This window comes from Eupeodes corollae, chromosome 3 (genome assembly GCF_945859685.1).
Source record: "Eupeodes corollae chromosome 3, idEupCoro1.1, whole genome shotgun sequence".
Lineage (NCBI taxonomy): Eukaryota > Metazoa > Arthropoda > Insecta > Diptera > Syrphidae > Eupeodes > Eupeodes corollae.
In genome coordinates, this window is record NC_079149.1 from 123,080,695 (window position 1) to 123,104,845 (window position 24,151).

A 24,151-nucleotide genomic window follows, 5' to 3' on the forward strand; every position below is an offset into this window, starting at 1 on the left:
GAAAATGTCCAAAACTGATTGATGTCCTTACGTACATACAGTTTAATCCATTATACAATAAAACTAATTTCGAATATTGTTTTATACTTTGGTCTTTGGACATAAACATGTGTAGTTTAAGTTGACAAGAAACTGAAAGTCTAAGGGTAAATGCACACTTAACATTTCGTGACAAGTTGAATAAAATGCGTTCAGAGCGCCTGTTGTCAAACACCGACAAATTGTGAATAATATCCTTCGAGAGTGGAGTAACAGTCTTTAAAAACACAATTAATCGCAATCCACATTTGTTATAAAAGGCTTAGTGTGCATGTGCCCTTAAGGTCATGTCATAAAGGAGCTGAAGTAATGTAATATATCAAAATCTTGAACTTGTATCAATATGTATTTCATTCGATAAAACATCTAGGTAATTAATTTTTCAAACAAAAACTATTCTTATCCTCAATTCTGAGTACCTTCATCACATCACCAACTTGATAATAGCGCACGAAAAATAGAAACAGCAATTTAATCTATTTAATTATTATTATGTACCTACAACTTATAATATTACTTCGTCAGTTCATCTATGGACTTTAGGTAGTATTCCTTCAGTCAAGGATCTTGAACTTAGTTCATTCCCATAATTCGTACCTAATGGATGTACTTTGTTGGTCCTTCCTTAAGACAATGGCTCTTAAGTGTTGGCATCGGTTAACCCAAGCAGATAATATTTATCAGTCCATAAGACCCTTGGTTTACATATCGTTAATCGGTTTAGCACCATTTCGAATGCATTCGTCGCGAGAAGTGCAAACTTCAGCACCGGGTTTATTCGTGAGTTTTGGACATTTTCTATTCTATGCTCTGTGTTTGGGATTATCATTGAACGAAGGTGACACTATTATTGGATATTTTTTCAAGACTACAATAACCGAATTGAGTGATATCACCCTCATGATGGCTGGAGTTATTGCTATGTTAAGTATTTTCGGGTTTGCTATATTCAAACGACATCGCTTAATTCAAATCATTCAGAAAAACATTATCGTGGATGAGATCTTTGTGGGATTGGGATTGAAATTAGATTATCGGAAAATATTGTGTTTTTCATTTGTCATTTCGGTTGTCATGATGACATTTAATTTGGGATATTTAATAATCAGTTATTTTTTGTTGAAATCTGCGTGCATTAAGCCATCGTTTGTGGTGTTTACAACATTTGCTTTGCCACATATAAATACTACGATCATGGTGTTCAAATTTATGTGCACCACGTATTTGGTGAAGAGTCGTTTTTCGATGTTGAATAACGTGAGTACAATTTGAGAATTTGTACATACATTTTGATTTAAGTTGCACTTCATTGAATTGTTACTTATAATCTATATTTTGTGCAGTGAGAACACTTTAATAATTACTATAATCTACTTTTAAATGACACCATTTGAAAAATGTTATAATTTAAAATCGATAGCAAAATTAGTTTTCTTTTTTGGGACACGCCAAATGTGTTCTATCTAAAGTAACGATGTTTATAGTATGTCACGTAACGTAAATATTGAAAAGTACTCAAACTTCATTTTCGAGAACTATTGAATGCATCCTTATAAATGTCAAATCCGGGAAAATTGAGAAATGTCAATTTTCCATTTGTATTGTAATATTTTTTAAAATATCTGCTTAAGTGTCTCACTGTCAAGAAATATGCAAATATTTGTTCCTACTTAGCACAACTTTAAGTGTTAAATTCTTATTTTTTTTTTAGATACTTAAAGATATGCTGAAAAATGAAACCGAACAGAATAATAGAACCGAATTGTTACCCATTCATTCGGTGCACAGTGACAACGGTGCTGATAGAAGAAGAAAAACACCTTCAAAACGTTACACCATGGATTCCTTAATACTACGAAATCCCTGTCAATCTCTTAAGGAAGTCACCAATATTCACAATCTTTTATGTGACATTTGCATTATAATTGAAGAATACTTTACATATCCTTTGGTAGCCATTGTTGGCATATCCTTTATGTTTATACTATTTGATGATTATTATATTTTGGAAGTTATGTTGAATCCAAATCGCTTGGAATATTTTGAAGCTCATGAATTTTTTGCATTCTTTCTAATTCAAATGTTATGGTATGTTATAATTATTTTGGCAATAGTTGAAGGAAGTAGTAGTACAATAAAGGAGGCAAGTATTATGTGTACCAAAAAAAATGATAGACTTTTGTAACGTGTGAGTTTTTTTTAGAGTCGTAAAAGTGCAGCATTGGTTTCGAAACTATTAAACGCGACAGAAAATTTAGAATTGCGTGAGAGACTTGTAAGACTATCAATGCAATTGGCTCATAGGAAAGTTTGCTTTACAGGAGCGGGCCTATTTAATTTGGATCGAACTTTGATATTTACTGTAAGATTTTGCTAAAATAAAAGGGATCAACATTTTTAATAAAACAATCTTTTTCGTTAGATTTCTGGAACTGCAACTTGTTACCTTATTATTCTCATACAATTTCGTTCGACGACAGTTTTTCACGAGGACTCCAAAAAAGGTGGTAATTGCAGTGCAAATTACATCTGAAACAAATTAAATGCCTAAACTTTCATCGATTACACATCTGTCATAAAAGCACATCATTAAAGTTTAACATCAAACTAAGAAACAAAGTAAACAAATAAATAAACATGCCTGCTGTATCATGGAAGTTGTAATTTCATATTAGTTTAACAAAGGAATGTATGGTGTATTACATCTTATAAAATTATTGTATATAAATTAAAATTTGCGTTTTATTATCCCTGTTTAAAAACGATTTAAAATATGCACACAAATTTCACAATTTTAGTTTTTTTCGTGCTGTTTTTGGCAGAAACTGTCAACATTTATATATGTCAGAGGCTGTATTACCCAGCACACTTATGGATTTGAGAATTTTGTGATATACGTTTATTCGCGGTTTTTTTTTAAATGAATACAATTAACAATTTTGTATCAAAACCAAAAAAAATTAAGTATGGCAATGATAATATTATATACACAACCCATAATCAGCTAAGACCGAAACCACTCAAACTGTTCGAATATCTCATTAGACGTGTTCATATTCTGGTATATTTTATTAATACACAATGCAAAAACATCAGATAAAGCCATATTAAAAAAGAAAATCTCAACATGAGCTCAGCTGAATGAAATTCCCGACTCTAATTGGGCAGTGCTACTGTCATCTTTGACATTTGACATTTTTTAACTAAAACCAGCTTCTTTTTCATGACTAATTCACACAATTGCGGTTTTATGTCCTGAATAACTTCAAGAATTCCAATTTTTAGATTTTGAATCAAAATTGGTTTATTGACATGAACCTTATCTTTCACGGGCTTGCAAATAAAATAGTCTATTGCCCAATTTCATAAACAATTTATACATTTAACATGATTTTAAACTGTTAAATGGAATATTTTGATTTCACCAAACATTTTTAAAGCCTTAAAACACGTTTTAAAACTAAAAGCCCATTTTTGGCACATTAAATTTTAAGAGTGTCATTAAAAAATGAATATGACAGATTAACAGATGATATTTTGTTTTGTACAATTTTTATTCTTAACATTTGGAGATATAGAATGAATAGGTTAACAAATTAAACATTGCATTACTATTTATAACATCTTTTTTATGATTCTAATTTTAAATTAAAATATTAGATTACTCATCTTCATCTGACGAAGAAGAACATCATATAGTTATTGGCCGTTTAAGACACACGATTACTCAAACGTTTGTTTTTTATTTTGAAGAAGTTTGCTCTGTTGTATTTTGAGATTTTTGTCATTTATTTCAACATTATAATGCTTCCTCATTTTTTCTCACACAATTCGCTTAATAGAAAGAAAAAAGAGGTTTTATTTTTACAGGGTTGTGAGGAGAACTCTATTTTAAAAAAATGTCCCAGAAATTTCCTATTTTAAGCTTGGTGAAACTGAAAAATTTAAAGGCCCAATACAATTTAAAAAGATTTTAGATAAAAGTGCTTTTACTGTTTGTTTATGGAATCTTACATATGGGAGTTAAATTACAAGTTCCTCGTCACCAATTGTGGTTACTGGTTCGAACAGTTTAATTTAGTTACCATCCTTCGAACTATATTTCAATAAGTTGAATTGACGTAGTTTTAACTTGTTAAAAATTAAAATAAAATAGCTTTAAAAGTGACAGATGATGAAATAGCAAGAAATTCAAAACAAAATGTCTTATTGGAATACCTTCTAAGTAGCATTAGCTAAACTGTTATACTATGTCAAGTTTCACGTGTTCGATTTGTTTGCGATTTTAAATGACCTCATCTGAATGAACGTTCCTACTCTAATTGGACAGCTTGTTACTGCTGTCATCGTTGACATTTGTTGCTATTTATCAGCTAAAACAAATGGCTGAAGGTGAAGAAGAACAACAATCAAAGAAAAACAAGTAAATTAAACAATTTTTTAATGAATTTCCTTAATTAAATTATATTAAATACGTATCTAGGAAACACAAAGAATGGCGGAAGGAAGTTAAGAAACTGCGTAGGCAAAGAATTCGTCAAAAGCTTGCAGAACAACGAAATAAAATTGCTGCTGAAGGCAAGTGCTCTCATTTTTAATTTTTGTTTTTAAATTTTGTACTGAATTATCCTGCATTTTCAGAGGAATCTGCTCGTTCAAACGATCCTGACTACATTCAATGGCTCCGCGAACAAGAAGAATTAGAAGTTCTAGAACGTGAACACGAAGAACGTCAACGACAGGAACAAGAAGAACTCTGGTTGCGCAGAGAACTTCTGGCCAGAAAGAAATTCCGTGAAGAGCAACAAAAACTAGAAGCCACAGCAGCGATCAAGGAAGCAGAACGTCTAAGAATCCAGAAAGAATTCGAAGAACTCCAACAAAAAGCCAAACAACGTCGTGAGGAGCGTCTGCAGCGTGAAGAACAAGCCAAACGTGATCACGAATCTATGATGGGGAAAATATTTGATTATATTGAACTGGGCGGTGAGATTCCTGAAGAACTCACCTACAGTGTTCAATCTAATCCCAACAAATCGGTTTGTCCGTTCTTTACAAAAACGAATGCCTGTCGCTTTGGAATAGATTGCATGAGGAATCACATTCGTCCTAAACTCAGTCGAGTCTTGTTTATTCCGAATTTCTTTACGCACATAAAGTTGGAACATGGCGGGACAAGTCATGCCAATGACATTAATCTTGAATGCTTGGATGTGGATTTGAACGATGATTACAAAGTGTTCTTCGATGATGTAACCGAGGAATTGAAGAAATTCGGAGAAATAGTGAACTTCCGAACTTGCATGAACACTCAATCGCATTTGAGAGGAAATGTTTTGGTGGAATATTCTTCAGAAAGGTGACAGTTGTTTTTCGTAGAACTTGTATGTATGAATTGTTGATGTTTTTATCTTTCTTTTAGAGATGCTTTGAAGGCGTATATTCAATTAAATGGACGTTTTTATGCAAGACGTCAAATTAACGTTGAATTTTCAGGTATTGCCGCTTGGAAGAGTGCTATTTGTGGTATGTGGTGCTACGGCTGATGGTATCCTTTTTGATGTTCAATTCCTTTTTTGTTAGGCATTGAGTCTAGGCTTTTTTTGACATTGACCAAAATTTAAAACATTTTGCTTTTAAAGAAAGAGATTTTTGCGAAATGCCGATTTAGTTATTTTGTTACTTGAAAGTTACGATTTTACTTAAACAACGAAGAAACCTCTGAGACCTTTTTAATATTCAAACCTTTTTTTATTGAGTTTTTTTTATGAATGAATTCAATGTTCCCCAATGTTATAAAAAATCAACAAAACAAACACATTTTTCCTTAACTCTTCTATTCAGGATTATTCTATTCAAATAAATGTCCCAAAGGCAAAGGATGCAACTTTTTACATTTGTTTAAAAATCCTGGCAATATGTATAACAAGCCAATCAATAAACGATTCAAACCTGAAGATACAATAGACACGAACTCACACAAAGAAATAAGAGGCAATTCTGTTATAAGGTAAGATCAGTTTTCTCTTTTAATGATTTCAAAATAAGACTGACTATTTTTTCTGATTTAGTTGGAATGATAACAAAGACTCACGGAACAAACGTGATGATTGGGGTTGGTCTGAAAGTCCTGAACCTGAACATAGTTCAAAAGAAGACAATCGTCGGAGTAAGTCCAAAGATGTATCGAAAAGAAACCGAGACAAATCTAATGAAAGATATCGAAGGAGCAGTGAAAGATCGTCTCGGAATGACAAGTCCAATCACAGGAAATCAAAAGATAGAAGTCCTAGTCGCAGTTCGAGACATGAGTCAAGTCGAACTGAAAATTTAAATGCGTCTCGAAAGGAGAAAAAGAGGAGTAAATCGCGGAGTCCCTCGCGCACACGAAAGCATCATAAAGAAGATGATCGTGAAAAGCATCGGAAGAATAAAAAACGAAAACATAAATCAAAGAGGAACAGTTCATGAGAACGTGTACATATCATTTAATTTTTTTTTGTAAATTAATGAGACTTTAAAAATAATAAATGAATTACTCTATTGTGTCAAAAATTAATGTTAAATAAGAACGGCAACCTTTTAGTGACGATAGAAGTTCAGGTACAAAGATGGGAGGAGCACTTTTGTGCGCTGCTAAATGATGACCATAATGCAGAATTGAAACCACAATTGAACAACATGCGCAGATCTTCTCGGGGTATTGACACCAGTCCCCCAACAAGTGCAGAGAACGGTAATGCGATACATCTTCTGAAGAAAAACAAAGCAGCTGGACTTGATGGTATTATCGAAGAATTCCTAAAAGCAGACCCTGAGGAAGCTTCCCGTATTTTGCTTAAACTCGTGCAGAGAGTGAAACTTACCCAAGGAACTGGAAGGATTGAGTTATTGTAAAGTTACCAAAGAAAGAAAACCTCAAAAACTGCTATAACTGGCTCGGTATCACAGTTCTGTTTGTTTTTCCGAAGTTAATGGCAACTATTATTCTCGAGAGGAATAAGTCCAGGATCGAGTCTACCCTGCACCAAGCTGGGTTTCGTAGTGGCCGATTGCGCGTCGACCACATCAACACCTTGCGAATCATACTCGAACAATCATCTGAGTACCAATCACCGCTGTACCTAATGTTTGTAGAATTTGAAAAGAAGTTGATCGGGCAAATCGTGAATGCATCTGGAGATCGGCTATTGCGCAAGGAATCCCTGAGAAAATTGTTGCAACAACAAGGTGTTTCGTGTTGCACAATTGACAGCTTTACGACTCCTTCGATGTCAAGGAGTGAGACAAGGAGATGTCTTGTCACCAATTCTTTTTTTTCTGGCGATGACGACGGGCCAAGCACACAAGTTATTCTAAGGTAGGGGACCATAGAGGAGGTCGAGCAGTTTAATTATATGGAAAGTTTTATAGCTCTCGATGGCGGAAAGGACCTGAATGTTAACAGTAGAATAAACAAAGCCCGTAATGAACTCTAGCAAAATATCGCTACGCACCAAGTTGAAACTCTTCGAATCCAACGTTAAATCAGTGCTGTTATATGCTTCTGAAACATGGAAATGCTCTGCCAACATCTTTAGCAGACTACAAGCTTTCGTTAACCGTTGTCTGCGCTCTATTCTGAAGATCCGGTAGCCGCAAACTTTTTCTAACGTTGAGCTGTGGAATAGGACCGGACAAAAAAAATTGGACGTAGACATCATGCAACCGAAATGGCGTTGGATAGGCCATACACTGAGGAAACCGGACGACAGTATAATTCGTGCAATGGAATCCCCAGACAACTTGGAGATCATCAGTTTTGAAGGAGGCTCGATCTCAAGGTATTCAATCGTGGCCACAGCTGAGATCAGTTGCGGTGATTCGGGAAAGTAGGAAGGATCTTATTGATGCCCTTTGCTCCAGGAGGAGTTAAAGCGCTGCTGTACTTGCAGCCGGACAACATAGGTATACATACATATATACTTCATATGGACAAATCACCCGATTAGAAATAAGTTCAAGAGGAGTCCATAATCAAGGAAAAAAACAACGTACTTATCACAACAAAGCAGAACTCATTTGGAATTATTGTTTGGTATCCTAACAGGTTTTAACGCAAATATCAGATTAATGTCAACGGTATAAAGATGAAGAGACGTCTGCGTAACCTAGACCTATATACATATGATAGATATGCTCATAAAGTGAGATTTAAGATCAAGCATAAATTGCGGAATATAAATACATATGTATATTAAAATAGAAACACCAAAGAAAAAGACTTTTTGTTTTCAAGTTTGGTCTTCATTTTCTTTCTTTAAAACTAAAATTCACCATTATTTATATTAAAATTATAACTTAAAATATTTTAAATTGATAAATGTATAAAATGGAACAAATTTCGTAGACATTAAAATATGTACATAGATACACAGATTTAAAAAGATTAAATGAAATGCAAAGCTATTCTTAATTTCAAAATTATTTTAATATCTGGTAGCCTGGACCTTAGTTTTAGTTACAGTGTGACATCTGTTTTACATTAAGTTTTAATTGAAATATTGTACCACTCCTGTTGAACAATCCTCCAGAGTGCGGGCAACCGCCCATTTTGAATCTCCCGCAAAATGTTCTATGAGATTTAAGTCAGGCGATTGGGATGTCCACTCCAATGCGCTGATTTTTGGTCTTTAAAATACTTTTGAGCAGATTTGGATGTGGGCTCTGGGCCGTTGTCTTACTGTAGACAACTTTTGATAGGCATGTTCTCGGCCGCATGAGGCAGCATTGTATCCTTCATGATATTCACCGTTATATTTTAAACCATTTTACCCTTAATCAAATATATTGGTCCAACGCTATATCAAGAAAATTAACCCCAAAGTATGATACTGCCGCCACCGTTCTTGCCCGTTTTCTAGATGTATTTGGGATTTAGTTCTTTCAAAGGAAGCCTTTAAGAACCCCATAATGTGTCCCTAGCTCTGGTATAGAAATTGAAATTCTGGAAATGCCTATATCAGTATTGACCCTTGACCTCAATTTGTGGACATGAATGCATAGAGATTTTTGTTGTTTAACACCACATCAAGAATGAAGAATTCATAATAAAACTCTATTTATTTCTCTCATTTTCATATTCGAAACATTAAATCCTTCAATATTTTTACTGAACTTGGACTGTTTAAACTTTTTAAATTTTAAGGATAATCGTAACAACTTAAGTTTTTAGTGAAATAAATTTACAAAATAGAAGAAGTAGTAAATATAGCAGTGCGTGACAGCCAGTGGGTAGAATTGTCATTCCAGAGGTCTTTTGTTTAAACCCTGTCTGTGCCAACTTACGTTTTGTTTTTCACGGGTACTGACTGGTGCTATTTCAAAAAAACTCTTTCGGGTTCGGTACAAAACCTCTAGAAAATTACTCGCTAGTAAGAATGGGTGAGAGTTGTAAGTCACTAGACAGTGATTTTCCATGAATTGTTTTAATTGGAAAGCTAAATCTTAACGAATCTAACATAAGTCTAGTTGATTTTTGCAGGTCATCTTGAATTCGAATTCGTTCTTGTTTTGATTATAGCAAAGAATTTTAAGCGAGATTTTATTTTATCGGCATAAAAGATCTTGAAAAATACCATTACCTACTTATGCAGTGTGTTCTTGATAGAAAGAACCGCCAAGAAATTTAAGTCCCAATAAAAAACAAATAGCAATGGATCATTTGAAAAATATGCATGTTCCCAATTTTTCTAAAAAATGGAACAATAATGATATCCAGGAAAATTTAGTTTCATTAGTTCCCAATGGGGACATTTTTTTCTTCTTTGAAATGTTCACAAATGTGAAAATTGATTTCGGAAATCTAGTTTTTGGGAAAGAGATTACCATTTCAATATTTATTAACTGATGATGGGATTTTCATGAGACAATAAAATATTCACGAAATCCCACCAATACTTCATGAGATTTAACCTTAGTTTAAACTTAAAAATAGCCTAAACATTGTTATCATATCCGAACGATGAATTAAAAACCTTTAAAAATAGATGAAGACATAGTCAGAAATATTTTTTATAAAATTTTTATTAATTTTTTTTTTAGGATTTTGTTATTATTTTTGTTTTCTTCTTCTGTAAAATTTATTTTTATTTAAAGAAACTGCTTTCAATTAAAAAATTAAAAGAAAATAAATATTCATAATAAAAAAAAATAAACAACAGTTAAGTAAAGATGAAATTTGAAAAAAAAACACGCAAAAGATGCACACCTCCTCTCTTATTGTTTTTAAATTGAATTCTCATATATTTGACCTTTTTTTTGAACATTTCACTAAAATTCTTCTAAAGATTTAAATTTAAAAAACGATTTCGGAAATATACGTCAAATAACTGACCACTCGGTGTTTTTAATTTTTGTCGTTGAGTTTATACAATGGACAATCGAGGAGGTTTTGAGAAAAGTATAAAAGATTTTACACAAAACGAAAATTAAAAAATAAAAATAAAAGAAAATAAAGCAAAAGAAAAAATAATAATTATAAGTAATAAAATCTAAGACTAAGAACACACACACTATCCAAAAATTTAACGAATACAAACAAAATTCTTATAGACGAATTCCTGGATTTGTGGCAGCAACATAACGCAGCAGTTCTTCGTTATCCTCGCAGATAACTGGCTTCTCGTGGTAACAGGCAACATCGTGCCATGCAATACCATCATTGTACACGTTGTTCAACACGGACAAACACTGTTCCTTGGTCTGGTTGATGTCGTATTCAGCGTTGTCGGGTTGTGGGCGCTTCTTGTGTCCGGTTTGGGACCAAGGGTTGTAACCCCATCCTTGTGGAATCCTGTTGGTGGCTTGGATCTTCTCACGAGTTGCAGACCAGAACCATCCGTAGACGCTCTTTGGTTCCAAATCGGGACGGTTTTCGCAACCGGCGAAATCGCAGATACGTCCAGCAGTCCAGATGTATGGTACGTCGTTTTGTTGGATAACACGGAAGATTAGATTGTTTTTCTCTTGGGTCTCGAGGGCGACCAAGTCCATGCAGAATTCACGGCACAAATTACGTCCGTCCAACCAATCGACCTTCTTGTTGGCCAATGCTGGAACATGGCTGGTTAAGAACATGTTCTTTCCACGGTACGAGAATTCTTTTGGTCCTGAAATTATACAAACAAAAAGAGAATACAAATTTAATAACTGTGCATTCTTTTGATGAAAGATAATGATATGGTCGCAAGATTGAAAGAAAAAAACTTCAAGATTAAATGTCAATTAAGGTAACCCCATTGTCGCACCATCATCAGATGGCATCATTGAAACTTCATTAAGCCTCCAAAGTGGTATTATTAAGTGAAGTGCCACAAGGCGTCTCTTTACGCAATATAATGGCAGTTCAATAAATGCATTGACCCACTTTTTCCTCCTCTCTTGTACAGATTACTGCTATATACATAGCTTTAGCCAGTCAGTACTCTATTCAGCCAGCCAAGCTATGGCTATTTCCAAACCTTAAGGCTGCATGTTGTTGTAGTTGGATTTTATGTTACCAGGTTTCTGGTGCATGCATTAACGAACGTAAGAGGTTTGTTTTTAAACATGCGAATGGGAGTCTGTGTCACGAGGCAACACCATTCGCTTTCTTTTGATCTGTTCGAATCTGGAATAAACAGTTACCTAAGGACCAAGAATCTCCCTCTGTGCAACAGGTTAATCTACTCTGTAGTCTCTGACATCAGTATGCTTATATGGGAGACCAGAAAAGCTTGATTTTTTTTAAATTTTAAATTAACTTCTTGAGGCTTTGCTTGATTTTTTTTTGGAATTCCTGGGTGTGGTTTTGGAAAGAAATTCAAAAACAAAAATACTCATTTCAATCTCATCAATCAGCGATAAAAAATGTCTGCAGATGTCGAAGTCACTTTACCGTTGACCAAGTAGACATATCGCTTGCAAGCCCCCACTATTCCAACCCAGGTCCCGCAACATTTCAGAAGGTCAGTGTAGAGAATTCAATTAAACCGTTTTGTACCGGGCACCGGTTGGTGCTTAAATTTAAATATAACCCCTTTGGAGTAATCATCATCTTCACGACGACGACGACGTTGAAAAAAAGATACCTAGAGATCAGTAGATCTTGCCCATGGCATGTTAGGAAGAAACAAGTTTAGTGTTTATTTTGTTTTTGTTGAACTGCTTTTGAAGCTGGTTTCCATGCCGTGTCGACGGCGGCGTCGACTCGATTATGTAATGAATTTTATTTTTCGCAAACAACAAAAACAAACTAAAAACATAAATTGTGGACGTGGAAAAATACTACAACATTTATCTCGCTAGCCATCCTGGTATAAAGATGACGCGGTTGGTGGCATGGTGACTCCTTTTCTTATCGCACGTCGGTCGTCGGCACCAGCAGCGACCGACCATGTCGTGTCTAACCTGGCCTTTATGTCGATTTTACTCCATTCAACAAACTGAAGAAAAAACATTATAACAATGGAGGGAAAAATCTTCATTAATAGATTTTGTTTTTTGTGTGGATTCTTTTATTATTGTTGTTATTTTTGTTATTGTTTGGCAACACAAAAATATTGTTGCAATATAAGTTTTTCATTTGCTTTATTATGTTGAAATAAAAGGTACCTCTTCTACCTTTTGAACTGCATATCTACCTATCATAAATCAATCTGAGATGCTTAAAATTCAACAAAAGAGACTTTTCAGGGAACTTTTAAGCAAACTTATGCATAAACATGAGGTAGGATTGCAAAAAAAGTTTAAGTTTACCTATTTTCCTATTTCATGGAAATATTAAACATACATATCCCGAAAAATTGTGCTACCGTTGCTATTCGTCATGAGTCTCTTTGACTGATGCCTCTACTACAATATCTGTCAAACTCAAGATCAAATTTAAATTATGAATCAATCAATAAAGAGTTTAACGAAACTGTCAACGAAAAGTGACAGACAGCAGTTTAGAGTATATGAGAATAACAAGCAAGCATTGACATGTCTTTAAAGTGACTGACGTCTATGAAGTTTGTTGAGATAGACCTAATTTTTTACGTTTCGATTTATATCTCTATTTCCAATTTTGATTCCTCTTCAACTATGCAATTAAAGGCTGTTGGCTTTATTTTATTTTGCCATTTTTATTCGACAAATTTTATGCTTTAAAAAAATTAAACAATTCTGATTTTAAAAAGAAAATATGCTTTGGATTTGATATCAGCATTAAAATCAAAAGCATTGACATGTTCATAAAACTTAAACGTCAAACTTGACAGTTGAATTTTTTGTATTCTTTTCTGGTGAAGTGATTTTCTCAGAAATATTATATTTGGTTTTTAAATGTACACAAATAAAAACATGTTTCGTATAACAATTACTTCAGAACTGTCAAAATAAAAAAATTTCAGTAGGAGTATTTAATTAGAGGAGTAATTCCGGATACCAAAAATGTCTTAAACTGAACTGAACTTTAAAATTGTAATGTTTAGGTTGTAAAGGAGTGTTCGTAGTTTGGATCTTATTGTGGTATGAGGAAACTTTAAACATACAAATTTAATTTTGGTTTGGATAATTTTTGCATTTATAGGTAACATTATGTAATACATTTTCATCTGTCACTGAATCACGATCGCTTTTAATTGTTGTATTCACAAAAGTTTTTAAATATATTTGAATTGTTTGTCATACAAATTATTGTTTTCTTATTTCCTTCTTTTAAGTGTCCAAGTGAAAAGGAACTTAAATGAAAATTGGACAAAAGTATGGACACACATTTCACTGACAGAATAAAAATAAATTATCAATTGTTTTTCAGGACGTGTCAAGTTTTTGTCTTGCTTTTCTCTTTGTAATTTTTACAGTTCAACAAAATAATAGAAACAAATTTACAAAGAACATCAAAAGAACTTTCTCCATTTTTGTAACTAAAATAAAAACAACAACAATTTTCAGAAAAAAAACAGTGCATTTGAATGTGCACAATGTTTTGATTATCAAACAGTTTTTGTTTGTTATTCAACCAAGTTCTGTTCGATTCTGTTTCAATATAGACTTTATAGCTAAGAAAATCATTGAAGCTTAGAGTAAAGGAACATTAATGTAATTTTTGATGAATTTTCATTTGCATTTTCAAGTACATAGCTTTCGTTAGCCTTTATTGACAAACTGTTATAGAGCTAACTTTTAACTCCCATTTAATTGCCTAAAATTGGTTTTATATTTGATAGATATGTAATTTTGAGCACAACGGTGTATTAACTGAATAATTTTCAATCGGGTTTGAAACATGTAATTGACTTTGAACCATAATGATAAAAGCTTGGTCAAATAAGTAACTAATTTTTTTGCTCTAAAAAGAACTTGTCTGTCCTTCATCAATGCTGTTTTTAATGTCTGACTTAAAAATTTACTAGAAAAGTATGTATCCATTTAAAAGTTTGAATGTAAAGCAGATTATCGCATTTGGTCTTTATCAATCTAAATAAACTTAAATCGGCAAATGTTAACTAACTTATAGCCTTCGTTTTAAAAACAACAAAAATATTTCTTCTTCACAAAAGTAACACACAAAATATTCCACATACGCCACAGTGATCATCATTTGGTCTAGACATTGAAATTTTACATAAAACAAAGTACTTCACACATACAAAAAAAAAACAATATTATGAGCGGTTATACCGAATGTCCATGAATTATTTCAAACAACTTATTAATAATTCATAAGTGTGACTTAATTTTGTCTTAAAACTCGAACACATTTATTTGCCTTTTATTTAAGCCTTACACTCATTTATTTAATTAATTTATGTATGAAGTTTAACATAAAGATGTTATCATCAAATTGTGATCATTATGGTTTTTTAATTATGGATTTCTAATGAACTAATTTTATACCTTGACTTAATGACTATTTAAAAAATAAAATAAAATCAAAGTTAAAAGTTACATAATCTTGTGTAATCCGAAACCACAGATGATGAACCTTTAGCATTTATAGGTTAGTATTTTGTTTCAAGTTCCGTGTGAAGTCAGAAGTATTATTTGTTTTTGGTTGCATTCATGTGATGTGATTCCGTGAGTAATTAAACCAGAAGTAGGTAAAACTTTAAATGAGCCAGCGTGAACAAATAAAGTAAATTAAATTAAAATGATATCACGTTTTGTTTGTCTTTGATCCTACAGACTTATTTAGTAATGTGAAAATGGGAAAATTGTAGAAATATTTAAAAAATTAGTATTCGATGGAAATTAAATAGGAAAACAATAGGAAAAAGTTTACGGAACTAAATAAAATTATAATATCTAAATAAATCACATGTTTAAAAGTGTAAATTTTCTTTAAGAAAGATTAATTTTTAAGGAGTTGTTTAAACCTTTTTATGATATATTCTAGAGGTATGTTTCTGCAATTAAAATTGAAGAAAATACCACTCAGTACTTTTCCACTCAAAAAAGAAGTAATTCAAACGTTTCATATTTTTTGTAGAACAAAACAAACAAAAGAGCTGAGGTGCGAACTCGATGTTTGTTTTCATTTAAAAATGCTTTTTTTTCTACATATTAAATATGTCAATAAGAGCAACTGAAAAAAGTGGGCGGGGTATTTCTCTTCCCATATGCACATTTCTACAAATTTGAAATGTTGTAAAACAGCAATAAAATGAAAACATGTTGGCGCCTAAACACTTAAACAAGCAAATAAAAACAAATATTTCAACTATGTCATCATCGTACATTCTTTAAATACACACATACAAAATTCAAGAAAAATAAAATCGAAAGTTCGAAATAACATTCCAATCACAAATCTTGGTTTTTTGTATTTGTATTTAAATATCAAATTATACAAATAGATTCACGTTCTCCAATAAAAAAATAAATGAAACAAAAACAAAACCATTTCATCTAATCACCATAATGGATTACATCAATATACATCAAATACTAGGCTCACATTATAACGTAAAGTATAATGTATACAACCAGGTCAATATGAATTATGGTCAAGTACGTTGTTTGAATAATAAATAAAAATATACTTAGGAATATTATGAAGATGAGCCAAAAACACATTTAAACATTTTACAACAAAAGAAAAAGAAACAAAATTAAAATAAAATGGTAAAATTAGGTGACAAAGTCGACATCGGATATACCACATTATAGTGGCACTACAACTGGTGACTTCATTCACTTATATTGTCTTGAAGGTGAGAGCGAAATTTTGTTGATATTGACCAGAGTATTGTTGTTATTTTGTTCAATAGTTTGTATTTTAATGAATATGCATTCGGATTTTTAAATTAATTTTTGTTTTCTTGTAGTGAAATTATTGTGTTTCTAACTCCAAATACGGATAAAGTTTGTATCCAAAAAAGAAATGCATTGACAGCCCCAACTGTCAACATGTCACTCTAGTTTGACAATGTTTTTGAATATGGTTCCAATTTTGGAATGGTTAAACATATTGGCAAAAAAGTTCGTCACATCAAATTAAATTCAACATGTGACAATTTATATTGACAAAAGAGTAGCATATAATTTTTTTCTTCATGACTTGTTGGCGGATATAGTTTTTGCATCTTATTTATTTAACAAATGTCAATGAGGAATTGACATTTAACATCATTTGAAAACTTGTGTATTTTTCGACAGCTGGATGCTTAAGCCACCACTGTATGGCAAAGTTGTTTAGTTATCACACTTTATAGTAAAAGAAAAGAAGAGTCCCCTTAGAACTTTTAGAACCTCTTTTTCATTAGAATCAAGTCGTGTTGGCTTAAATGAATTTCAAATATTTAAGTTCACACTTATTTTAAACTAATCGTATAGAACTGACATTGAAAGAGCAATGTGAACGTGTTAATTCCAATTTAAAAAAATATTTATTTTCCATTTCTATTGACTTTTGACATGATTGTGTTATGATTTTGTTTTTACTTATTGACAATTACGTTTCAAATTAGGTACAAAAATATTGCACTAAAGATAAAAGCACAAAGTTTAAGTTCAGTTAAGTAACAGCAACAACAAACAGTTGTTAATGTTTATTAATTAAATTCATAGTCATGTATTTATTTTTAATAAAGAAGAAAAAAAACTGAAATTTAAACTATGTTTAATGAATCTAATGATTCTATGATGCATTTGTAAAGTTAGTTCATAATGAAAAAAGATTTATTTAGTTCCGGATGTATTATATTGATATAATCAAATTTTTTGTATTAAACAAGTTTATTTTTAAACATAGATACTACTGATGATGATGATGTGGGAATTCCTCGAAGGTGGGTATAATAGTACACCCACAATTTAAGACGATGATGCAGCATTATTATTGCACTTTTTGTTGACGGAAAATCAAATCAATTTTTATGAAGAAAACGTGTGCAATACGATATAGTGGTGGTGGAAGTCAAGAGATTTTGAGGGGTAATAATTTATATATAGAAAAAGAAAAACAGACAGATGGTTGGTATTAAGTTAATTCTGAAGATATTACTCATCATGTTATTTTTATTTAATAAAAATAAGAGTTACAGCGAGGTAATATTTGATGCTGCATATACAAAGTTAAGATTATGCTATTTATTAAGACAACGTTGAGACTTTTGGATAAAACATGATTTTGTATAATTTGTATCATTTCCAAGAAAAAAAAGTAAGTACACTTATCAAGGAAAAAAACATTAGACCTTAAATGTACTTTTGTTCTTGAATACTGTGGACATATGGTATTTGAAAATATCAATTTGTTGTTTTTTTTGTCACAAACAGTGTTTGATATTGATGATTGGCAAAATACTTAAAGTATTGTTAAAGAAAAAACACAATGGGGTCGTAACTGTTTTGAAAACCAAGGTACTTTTTTATAACAAGACAACTTTTGTGATTATATTTAATTAACATTTTATAACCAAATGATGCAAAATCATTTAGTCACCATAAATTATTTTATTTTTTAATTATTGAATTTTTAACTTTTCGCAATAAAAACTTAAACCCATCTTAATGAAGATGGCCTCTGGCAATTTTAACTTTCACTTATTAACAAATTATAAATAGCAAAAGTTCATTATATTTTTAAGCATATTTTCGTATTAATATTATTTCATACTAAATCAGTATTAAAAGTTTATTGATAAGTTGCATATCAAATTAAACGAAAGAGCTATGCAGAAAACTTTGTTTTTTGTTATCTTTGGATTGTTAATCTAAAAAAGAATCTTCGATGAGTTGATGATGCACATATATAATGATATGTATGCTATGTTTATGTTTAAATAATTTTAAACCTTAAATCAAAAATTAAAAACTTCCCTGTGACCGATTTAAATACGTTCTAAAAACTTCTCTGTTTCCTATAAATACCTTCGCTTTTATTTCCTTGATTTTTATTTCTTAAAATATTTTATTATTATATTTTATTTATTAAAATTATAGTGATAGTTTAAACCTTGACAATAAAAAATATGTTGCCTAAAATGTTATTATTTAAATATATTCTGGGCATTAACCTTGCTCTTTTTGTTTTTATTTATATTTTTGTTTTTATATTTAATTTATGAGGGTAGAAAAAAAAACAACTTAAACAAATTTGAATGTATGTATTTATCTAAAACTTACGTTTAGCGCATTTCGCTGGGTCAGGAAGTGATAGAAAACGTCCTGGTTTTGTGGCAGTTGTTGTTGTTGTTCTTGCCTGGCTAATTGCCGGTCTTGGTTCAGCATAGCAAGCTGCTATGCAGAATGCTGCCACTACAAGGGCTATCTTCATCTAAAAAAAAAAACAAAAACAAATAAATTAATATACACATTTTTCATTGGAATAATAAATTTATTAAAATACATTTTATTTCATGACTGAAGAATAAAATTTAATTGGTTTTAGTTTGGTTTAAGGTTTGGATGTTTAATAAATAGTTTAACTTTCTTAAAGATTTTTCCATTAAAATTGGTAAATTAAAATCGTAAACTTTTGTTTGATATTAGTCATTGATTTCAGTCAGTATATGTGATTTTTTTTTATTGTGGATTAAAATAAAAGGCTTTAAAAGATGGTTTTGAAGCCATATAGGCTAACTCATTATTATATCAATAAATTTAATGATTTAACTATAGTTTAACTTTTGTCTAAATAAAATTGCTTAATAATTGTAAAATTCCTAAATTGAAAATTAGTAATCCCTCAACAAAAGATTGCTCAAAATTGTTTGCAAATAAATAATTTAAAAAAAACTCAAAGTGCAAGAAACCTTTGGATATTTCTTTGTTATGATAATGAAGTCATCAAACCGTGTCTTCTGTCCTTCACATATTTACCATCATCTCTTTCATTACAAAACATCAAAAACTACAAATCAATCAATAAGCCTCTTTGTCAAGCTTATAAAACTAAGCACTTTGGACTCTGCGCCCCTTATCTTTTAATTTTGTTCAATTTAATTCTCATTAATTTTTTATTTTATTTTCTTGTGTTTTTTTTTTGTTTTCTCAAGTTTGTTGTCATTTGTATTAACCTGAAGTGAAATCGACAGTAAACGGACATTAAGTGAAAATGTCAAACTGCCAATAAGTACCTCTGCTATATGTCTTTTGAAAAACATGTCCACTATCAGCAAGTAAAAAAAAAATTAAAACTTGCAACAAATTCCTCAGAATAGAGGTATAGGTAATCATGTTATGGTCATTACCTGTATTACTTGCTATAAGCTGATGAATTGATGAGTACATATATACATATATACGAGTACATATATATTAAGTTGAATGTCGTTTACCTTTACCCCTCAAATGGAAATACAGAAGTTATTGTGGTTGTGGCTTGAGGCGCTATTAAAAACTGTTAACTACATTTGAAATATTGTTTTTTTGTTATTGTTGCTTTTCAATAATTTTACGTTAAGTTAAATCAAACAATAAATTTGCATAATTTCTTCTTCTCTTTTTTTCTAATTTAAAAATGATGAGTTTTTTTTCTCGCAACTTCTTCGTTGTCATCATCATCAACATCGTTGCTGTGAGCCAAACAAATCTTCTTCTTTTTCTTCATATTCATCGTCTTCATCTTCATCACCAAAGTCGTTGTCGTAGCACATTAAATTCATTTTTTATGTCAAGGATTTCCATAACCGGTATAATGCATGATAATGATTTAATTTTGTTTCTACTTCTTTTTATTTTTTAAACTTTTTTCTTGTGATTCCAGCTAGCAACTCTTTATACTACTGCTAAATTATAAGATAGGTATATTGATGATGAGAGATATAAATTCCTTTAGATCGAATTGAACCGAAAGTAAATCAATCGATGCTGGCCGTGCCGAGATTGGCGATCTTGAGAAAAAACAATCTTTTTGATCAGCGCATCGTATTCAATCTTTGATTATTATTATATGATGCCACATATTAAATGGTTTTTATATGTGGTGGCATAATTTTCTTTTCAAAACAAAAATTTGTGCATAAAATTGCAATTCAATTAAAACCAATATTGAAATCAAATCAAACTTAATTATAAATTCAAATGGAATTATTGTGGAATCAATACAGATTTGATTATGTGTTGCTGTATTAATTTAGTTTAAACATGAATATTTAAAAAGGCAAATGAAGATGTTGACAGATGAATTAATTACATTACTTAACAGAGTTTGTTAAAATATTTGAAAGAAGCTTTTGATACCTCAAGACGATCTTAATAAAAAAGATAGAAAACACTTAATTTCTTAATTGGTATGCATGCCGAAATTTTACCCTTAATGGAATTTAATAGCACTTCCATTATCAAATTTCCTAATATTAACCATAATTCCAAAGATTTATATAATTAAAAAAAATAAGAAACAACACGATGTTAAAACTTGAATTATTCTTATTTAAAATTGGTGTGTTCTTTTTTGTTCGATATCGAGTACTTAAGGAAAGCAGGATCAAAGACTCTTTCATTAAAAATTACCAAATAACAAATTGTCCGAATGGAATAATAATATTTTAATGAATTCCATGTTGAATTAAATTTAAGTTAAAGAAGTCCAAATTTCAAAATATTACATAGAAGACAAGAAGAAGGCTCACAGTTTTTGCCAATTTCAAAAGTCAATTCTTTTGTTCTTCCTGTAGCTTTGATTCGTTTTTATGAAAGTTTTAATTTTAGCGTGTTCAGTAAAAAGTAAAGAAAATATTACAAAACGGCAACTTTAGTTTTCAGTAATTTTCTCAAGCGATAAGACTTCTGAGTTTAGAAAATGTTCTCTCCCGTTTAAAATATTCACGTAAAAGAACGTTTCTATTGAAATATAAAGTAGAAAAGGGTTGAATACTGGCATTTTGGGCACGAATATAAGTTTTTTTTTAATAAAAAGAGTAAAATGATTTTATTTTAATTTCCATTCTATGTGATTTTAAGAAACGAACTGCAAAGTTTCAGGAACCCAAACTTAAAAAACGACATTTTAGTCGTTATGAAACAAGAAAAATAAAAATAATTAAATATGAGAAATGACGTTTAAAATACTAAATCATTTCAAATCAAATGGGGTGGCGCAACAGTCCGTTGTGAACCAGGGCCTAGTGACTTACAACTCTCAACCATTCCTGTGTGCGAGTAATGTTGTCAGGAATGGAGGGGACCTACAATTTTATGCCGAATCCGAACGGCTAGTTTGAGAAAGCACTTTTTCATGACAAGAATTACTCTTGAAGGATTTGTCAATTCCTCGCAAGAGGCAGTACCCATGAAAATTATTTTTTTTAAATTAAGGTGGCACAGGCAGGGATTGAACCCAAGACCCCTTGCATGACAGTGCAACGCACTAACCATCATGCCACGGGTACTAAATCATTTACTGCTACAATTTTCTGTGACAATTTTTAATAAAAAAATTGATATTTTATAAGTCTTAGAAATGCTGATATAATTTCTTTTTTTGATAGTAAGCTGGTTTCGAAAAATAAAAAATGTTGGACTTAAACAATGTGAATTAATTTTTAAGGTTGTTTATGGCACTTTATACTTTATTTGTTTTGTAACAAATTGGCTAAAAAGTATTTTCATTTCAAAGCAAATAACTAAATTACAATTAATAAAGTGTCTTGCATTTTCTCGAATTCCATTTTGATAAATAGAGAGTTTATTACATAAAATCGAAATATAAGATTAAAATAATTTAAAAGTTTATTAATTTAAGTTATTTAATTTAATCAAGCAATTAATGACCTTAACTCCAATTTTTTGTTACATAAAACACAAAACATATTATTTATCAAATGAAATAATATTTACTTATTTTTTTTCGGAAAGTAAGTTTTTAATTTTATTTTCATCAAATTTTGAATAATTTTTGAATTCTTAAAAGCTTTAGCTAATCTCTAATGAATTATTTGATTCAAACCAATTTAAAGACAGTTTTTCAGAATTGTACAAAAATAAATCCTTGTAAAAATATTAAAGATCAAATTCTCATATTTTTCGTAAACTTTTCTATTACAAAGAAATATCTACTATTAATCTATTTTTACTTTATAATAAAAATACAAATTTCTATCTAAAATAATATCCAAATTAATGAAAAATCAACTTTTAAAACCTGAATACACGTAATAAAAATGATTATTTAAAAAGTCAAATCTAAAATTGTATAGATATTTAATGTTTAAATTTCCTTAAACGTAAAACTTGAAATTAGATTAATGATTTAAGCCGGTTAATTTCCTACGCTTCTTTCGTCTTAAAGTGGAAATATCCATTAAGGTAAATGCAATTCTCAATTTGTGTTCAATAATTTATTTTACTAAAATATAATAAACAGTCAATTTAATTTTTAGAAGATGTGTGTAGGCTGAATAGTTTAATGTTTAAAATCTTTCAACACCATAGAAACAACATTTAAAATGATCATCAATCGTAATATGTAATTGCTTGTTGCCTTTTGCAGTTATATATACAAACTATGGACATATTACATGGCACAATTTTCTTTTTCAAACAATAAAATGTTTTTCAAATATGGCACCGCCAAATATGCACTTTTATTCCATAAAGGATTGTCTTTAATTATTTTAATTTCACTGTTTCAGTTCATTTATATTATAAAAAGGATAAATTGAGTTCTTTGCACATTTTTCAAAATGTTATCACATTAATTAGTCACTTTATAAAAAAAATAATTAAACCAAACTAAAACCAATCTTAAGTCTTTCACAATTCGTAAAGATCCCGAATTTTCCACAGAATCGAATTCGAATTCAATATCTTTGATGGGGTGATGGTATAATCCTTTATTTTTAACACCGAAGTCTTTTTTATTTTCTTCTTACCTTTTAACGATTTTTGTTTTACCACGAGCAGGTACAACCAAACGTTGTAACTAACAAACGAAAACAAAAGTCTATTGCGAAGTGCAGAGAGTTTTATAGGGGCTTATAACATAACCAATACATTGGTAGGTCTTGTAGTTCGAAAGTGTATTGGTGCTGGGTCAATACGTGCCGCTATGATGATGATGACGTTATTCTTTTTTTTACTTTTAACTTCTTTTTCTTCTTTATCCTCTTTCATCTTCTTTCTGTCTCTTTATCTTCTTCAATTGAAGTTTTTTTTTGGCTTATAGCTTGAATCAAGTTTGGCATGTAGGGTGGCACCAGGCTTACCATATTGGGCTATTCATAGGAAATTGGGCTATCTGCTTCCGAAATTCCTGACAGCAATTTAAGAATGACAGTTCAATTTATGGGCTTTAAATAGCCCAAACTATTTCTTGGGCGATTTTGACGTTTGTACAAATAAATCATACATTTTAACAAAACAAAGACGTACAAATTTAGATATTAGTAAAAGTAATTTGTATTAATGATAAAAGTAGTAAGATTTTTTTTAAATTTATGTTGGGTAACTTTCCCGGCTATAAAATTGAGCTATAAATATTTCTAAATTGGCCTCTTTAACTAGTCTAAAACATGGCAACCCTAGGTGACACAGGTGATACAACTGACGACCAACGACAAGCGGCGGACGGGTTGTGCTGTAGGTGGGAGGGATGAACACAAATCAAAGTAAAAATTAAAAGAAAAAAAAGTTATATATACACTATGGCACAAGATGTTGA

The 24,151-nt window shown here is 30.9% G+C and overlaps 3 protein-coding genes across 4 annotated transcripts; 2 read left to right on the forward strand and 1 right to left on the reverse strand.

The window, feature by feature from the left end:
* Window positions 1–621: 621 nt before the first annotated feature.
* LOC129949862 (putative gustatory receptor 28a) lies at window positions 622–2,764 on the forward strand. The gene is made up of 4 exons (XM_056061550.1): window positions 622–1,296; window positions 1,751–2,182; window positions 2,243–2,401; window positions 2,462–2,764. The coding sequence occupies exons 1-4, from the start codon at window positions 640–642 to the stop codon at window positions 2,570–2,572; spliced, it is 1,359 nt and encodes a 452-aa protein (XP_055917525.1). The 5' UTR covers window positions 622–639; the 3' UTR covers window positions 2,573–2,764.
* Window positions 2,765–4,416: 1,652 nt separating this feature from the next.
* On the forward strand, window positions 4,417–10,270 carry LOC129949860 (U2 small nuclear ribonucleoprotein auxiliary factor 35 kDa subunit-related protein 2). Of its 2 annotated transcripts, XM_056061547.1 has the most exons (6): window positions 4,417–4,462; window positions 4,523–4,617; window positions 4,681–5,398; window positions 5,462–5,565; window positions 5,884–6,049; window positions 6,111–10,270. In XM_056061547.1, the coding sequence occupies exons 1-6, from the start codon at window positions 4,422–4,424 to the stop codon at window positions 6,508–6,510; spliced, it is 1,524 nt and encodes a 507-aa protein (XP_055917522.1). In that variant the 5' UTR covers window positions 4,417–4,421; the 3' UTR covers window positions 6,511–10,270. The 2 variants fall into 2 exon arrangements, with proteins under 2 accessions (XP_055917522.1, XP_055917523.1); XM_056061548.1 differs by lacking the exon at window positions 6,111–10,270 and having other exon boundaries at window positions 5,462–5,587; window positions 5,884–6,024.
* On the reverse strand, window positions 10,087–23,510 carry LOC129949867 (uncharacterized). Its single transcript, XM_056061560.1, has 3 exons — window positions 23,364–23,510; window positions 18,673–18,823; window positions 10,087–11,189 (listed from the first exon to the last, which is right to left on the reverse strand). The coding sequence occupies exons 2-3, from the start codon at window positions 18,821–18,823 to the stop codon at window positions 10,627–10,629; spliced, it is 714 nt and encodes a 237-aa protein (XP_055917535.1). The 5' UTR covers window positions 23,364–23,510; the 3' UTR covers window positions 10,087–10,626.
* Window positions 23,511–24,151: the final 641 nt, after the last annotated feature.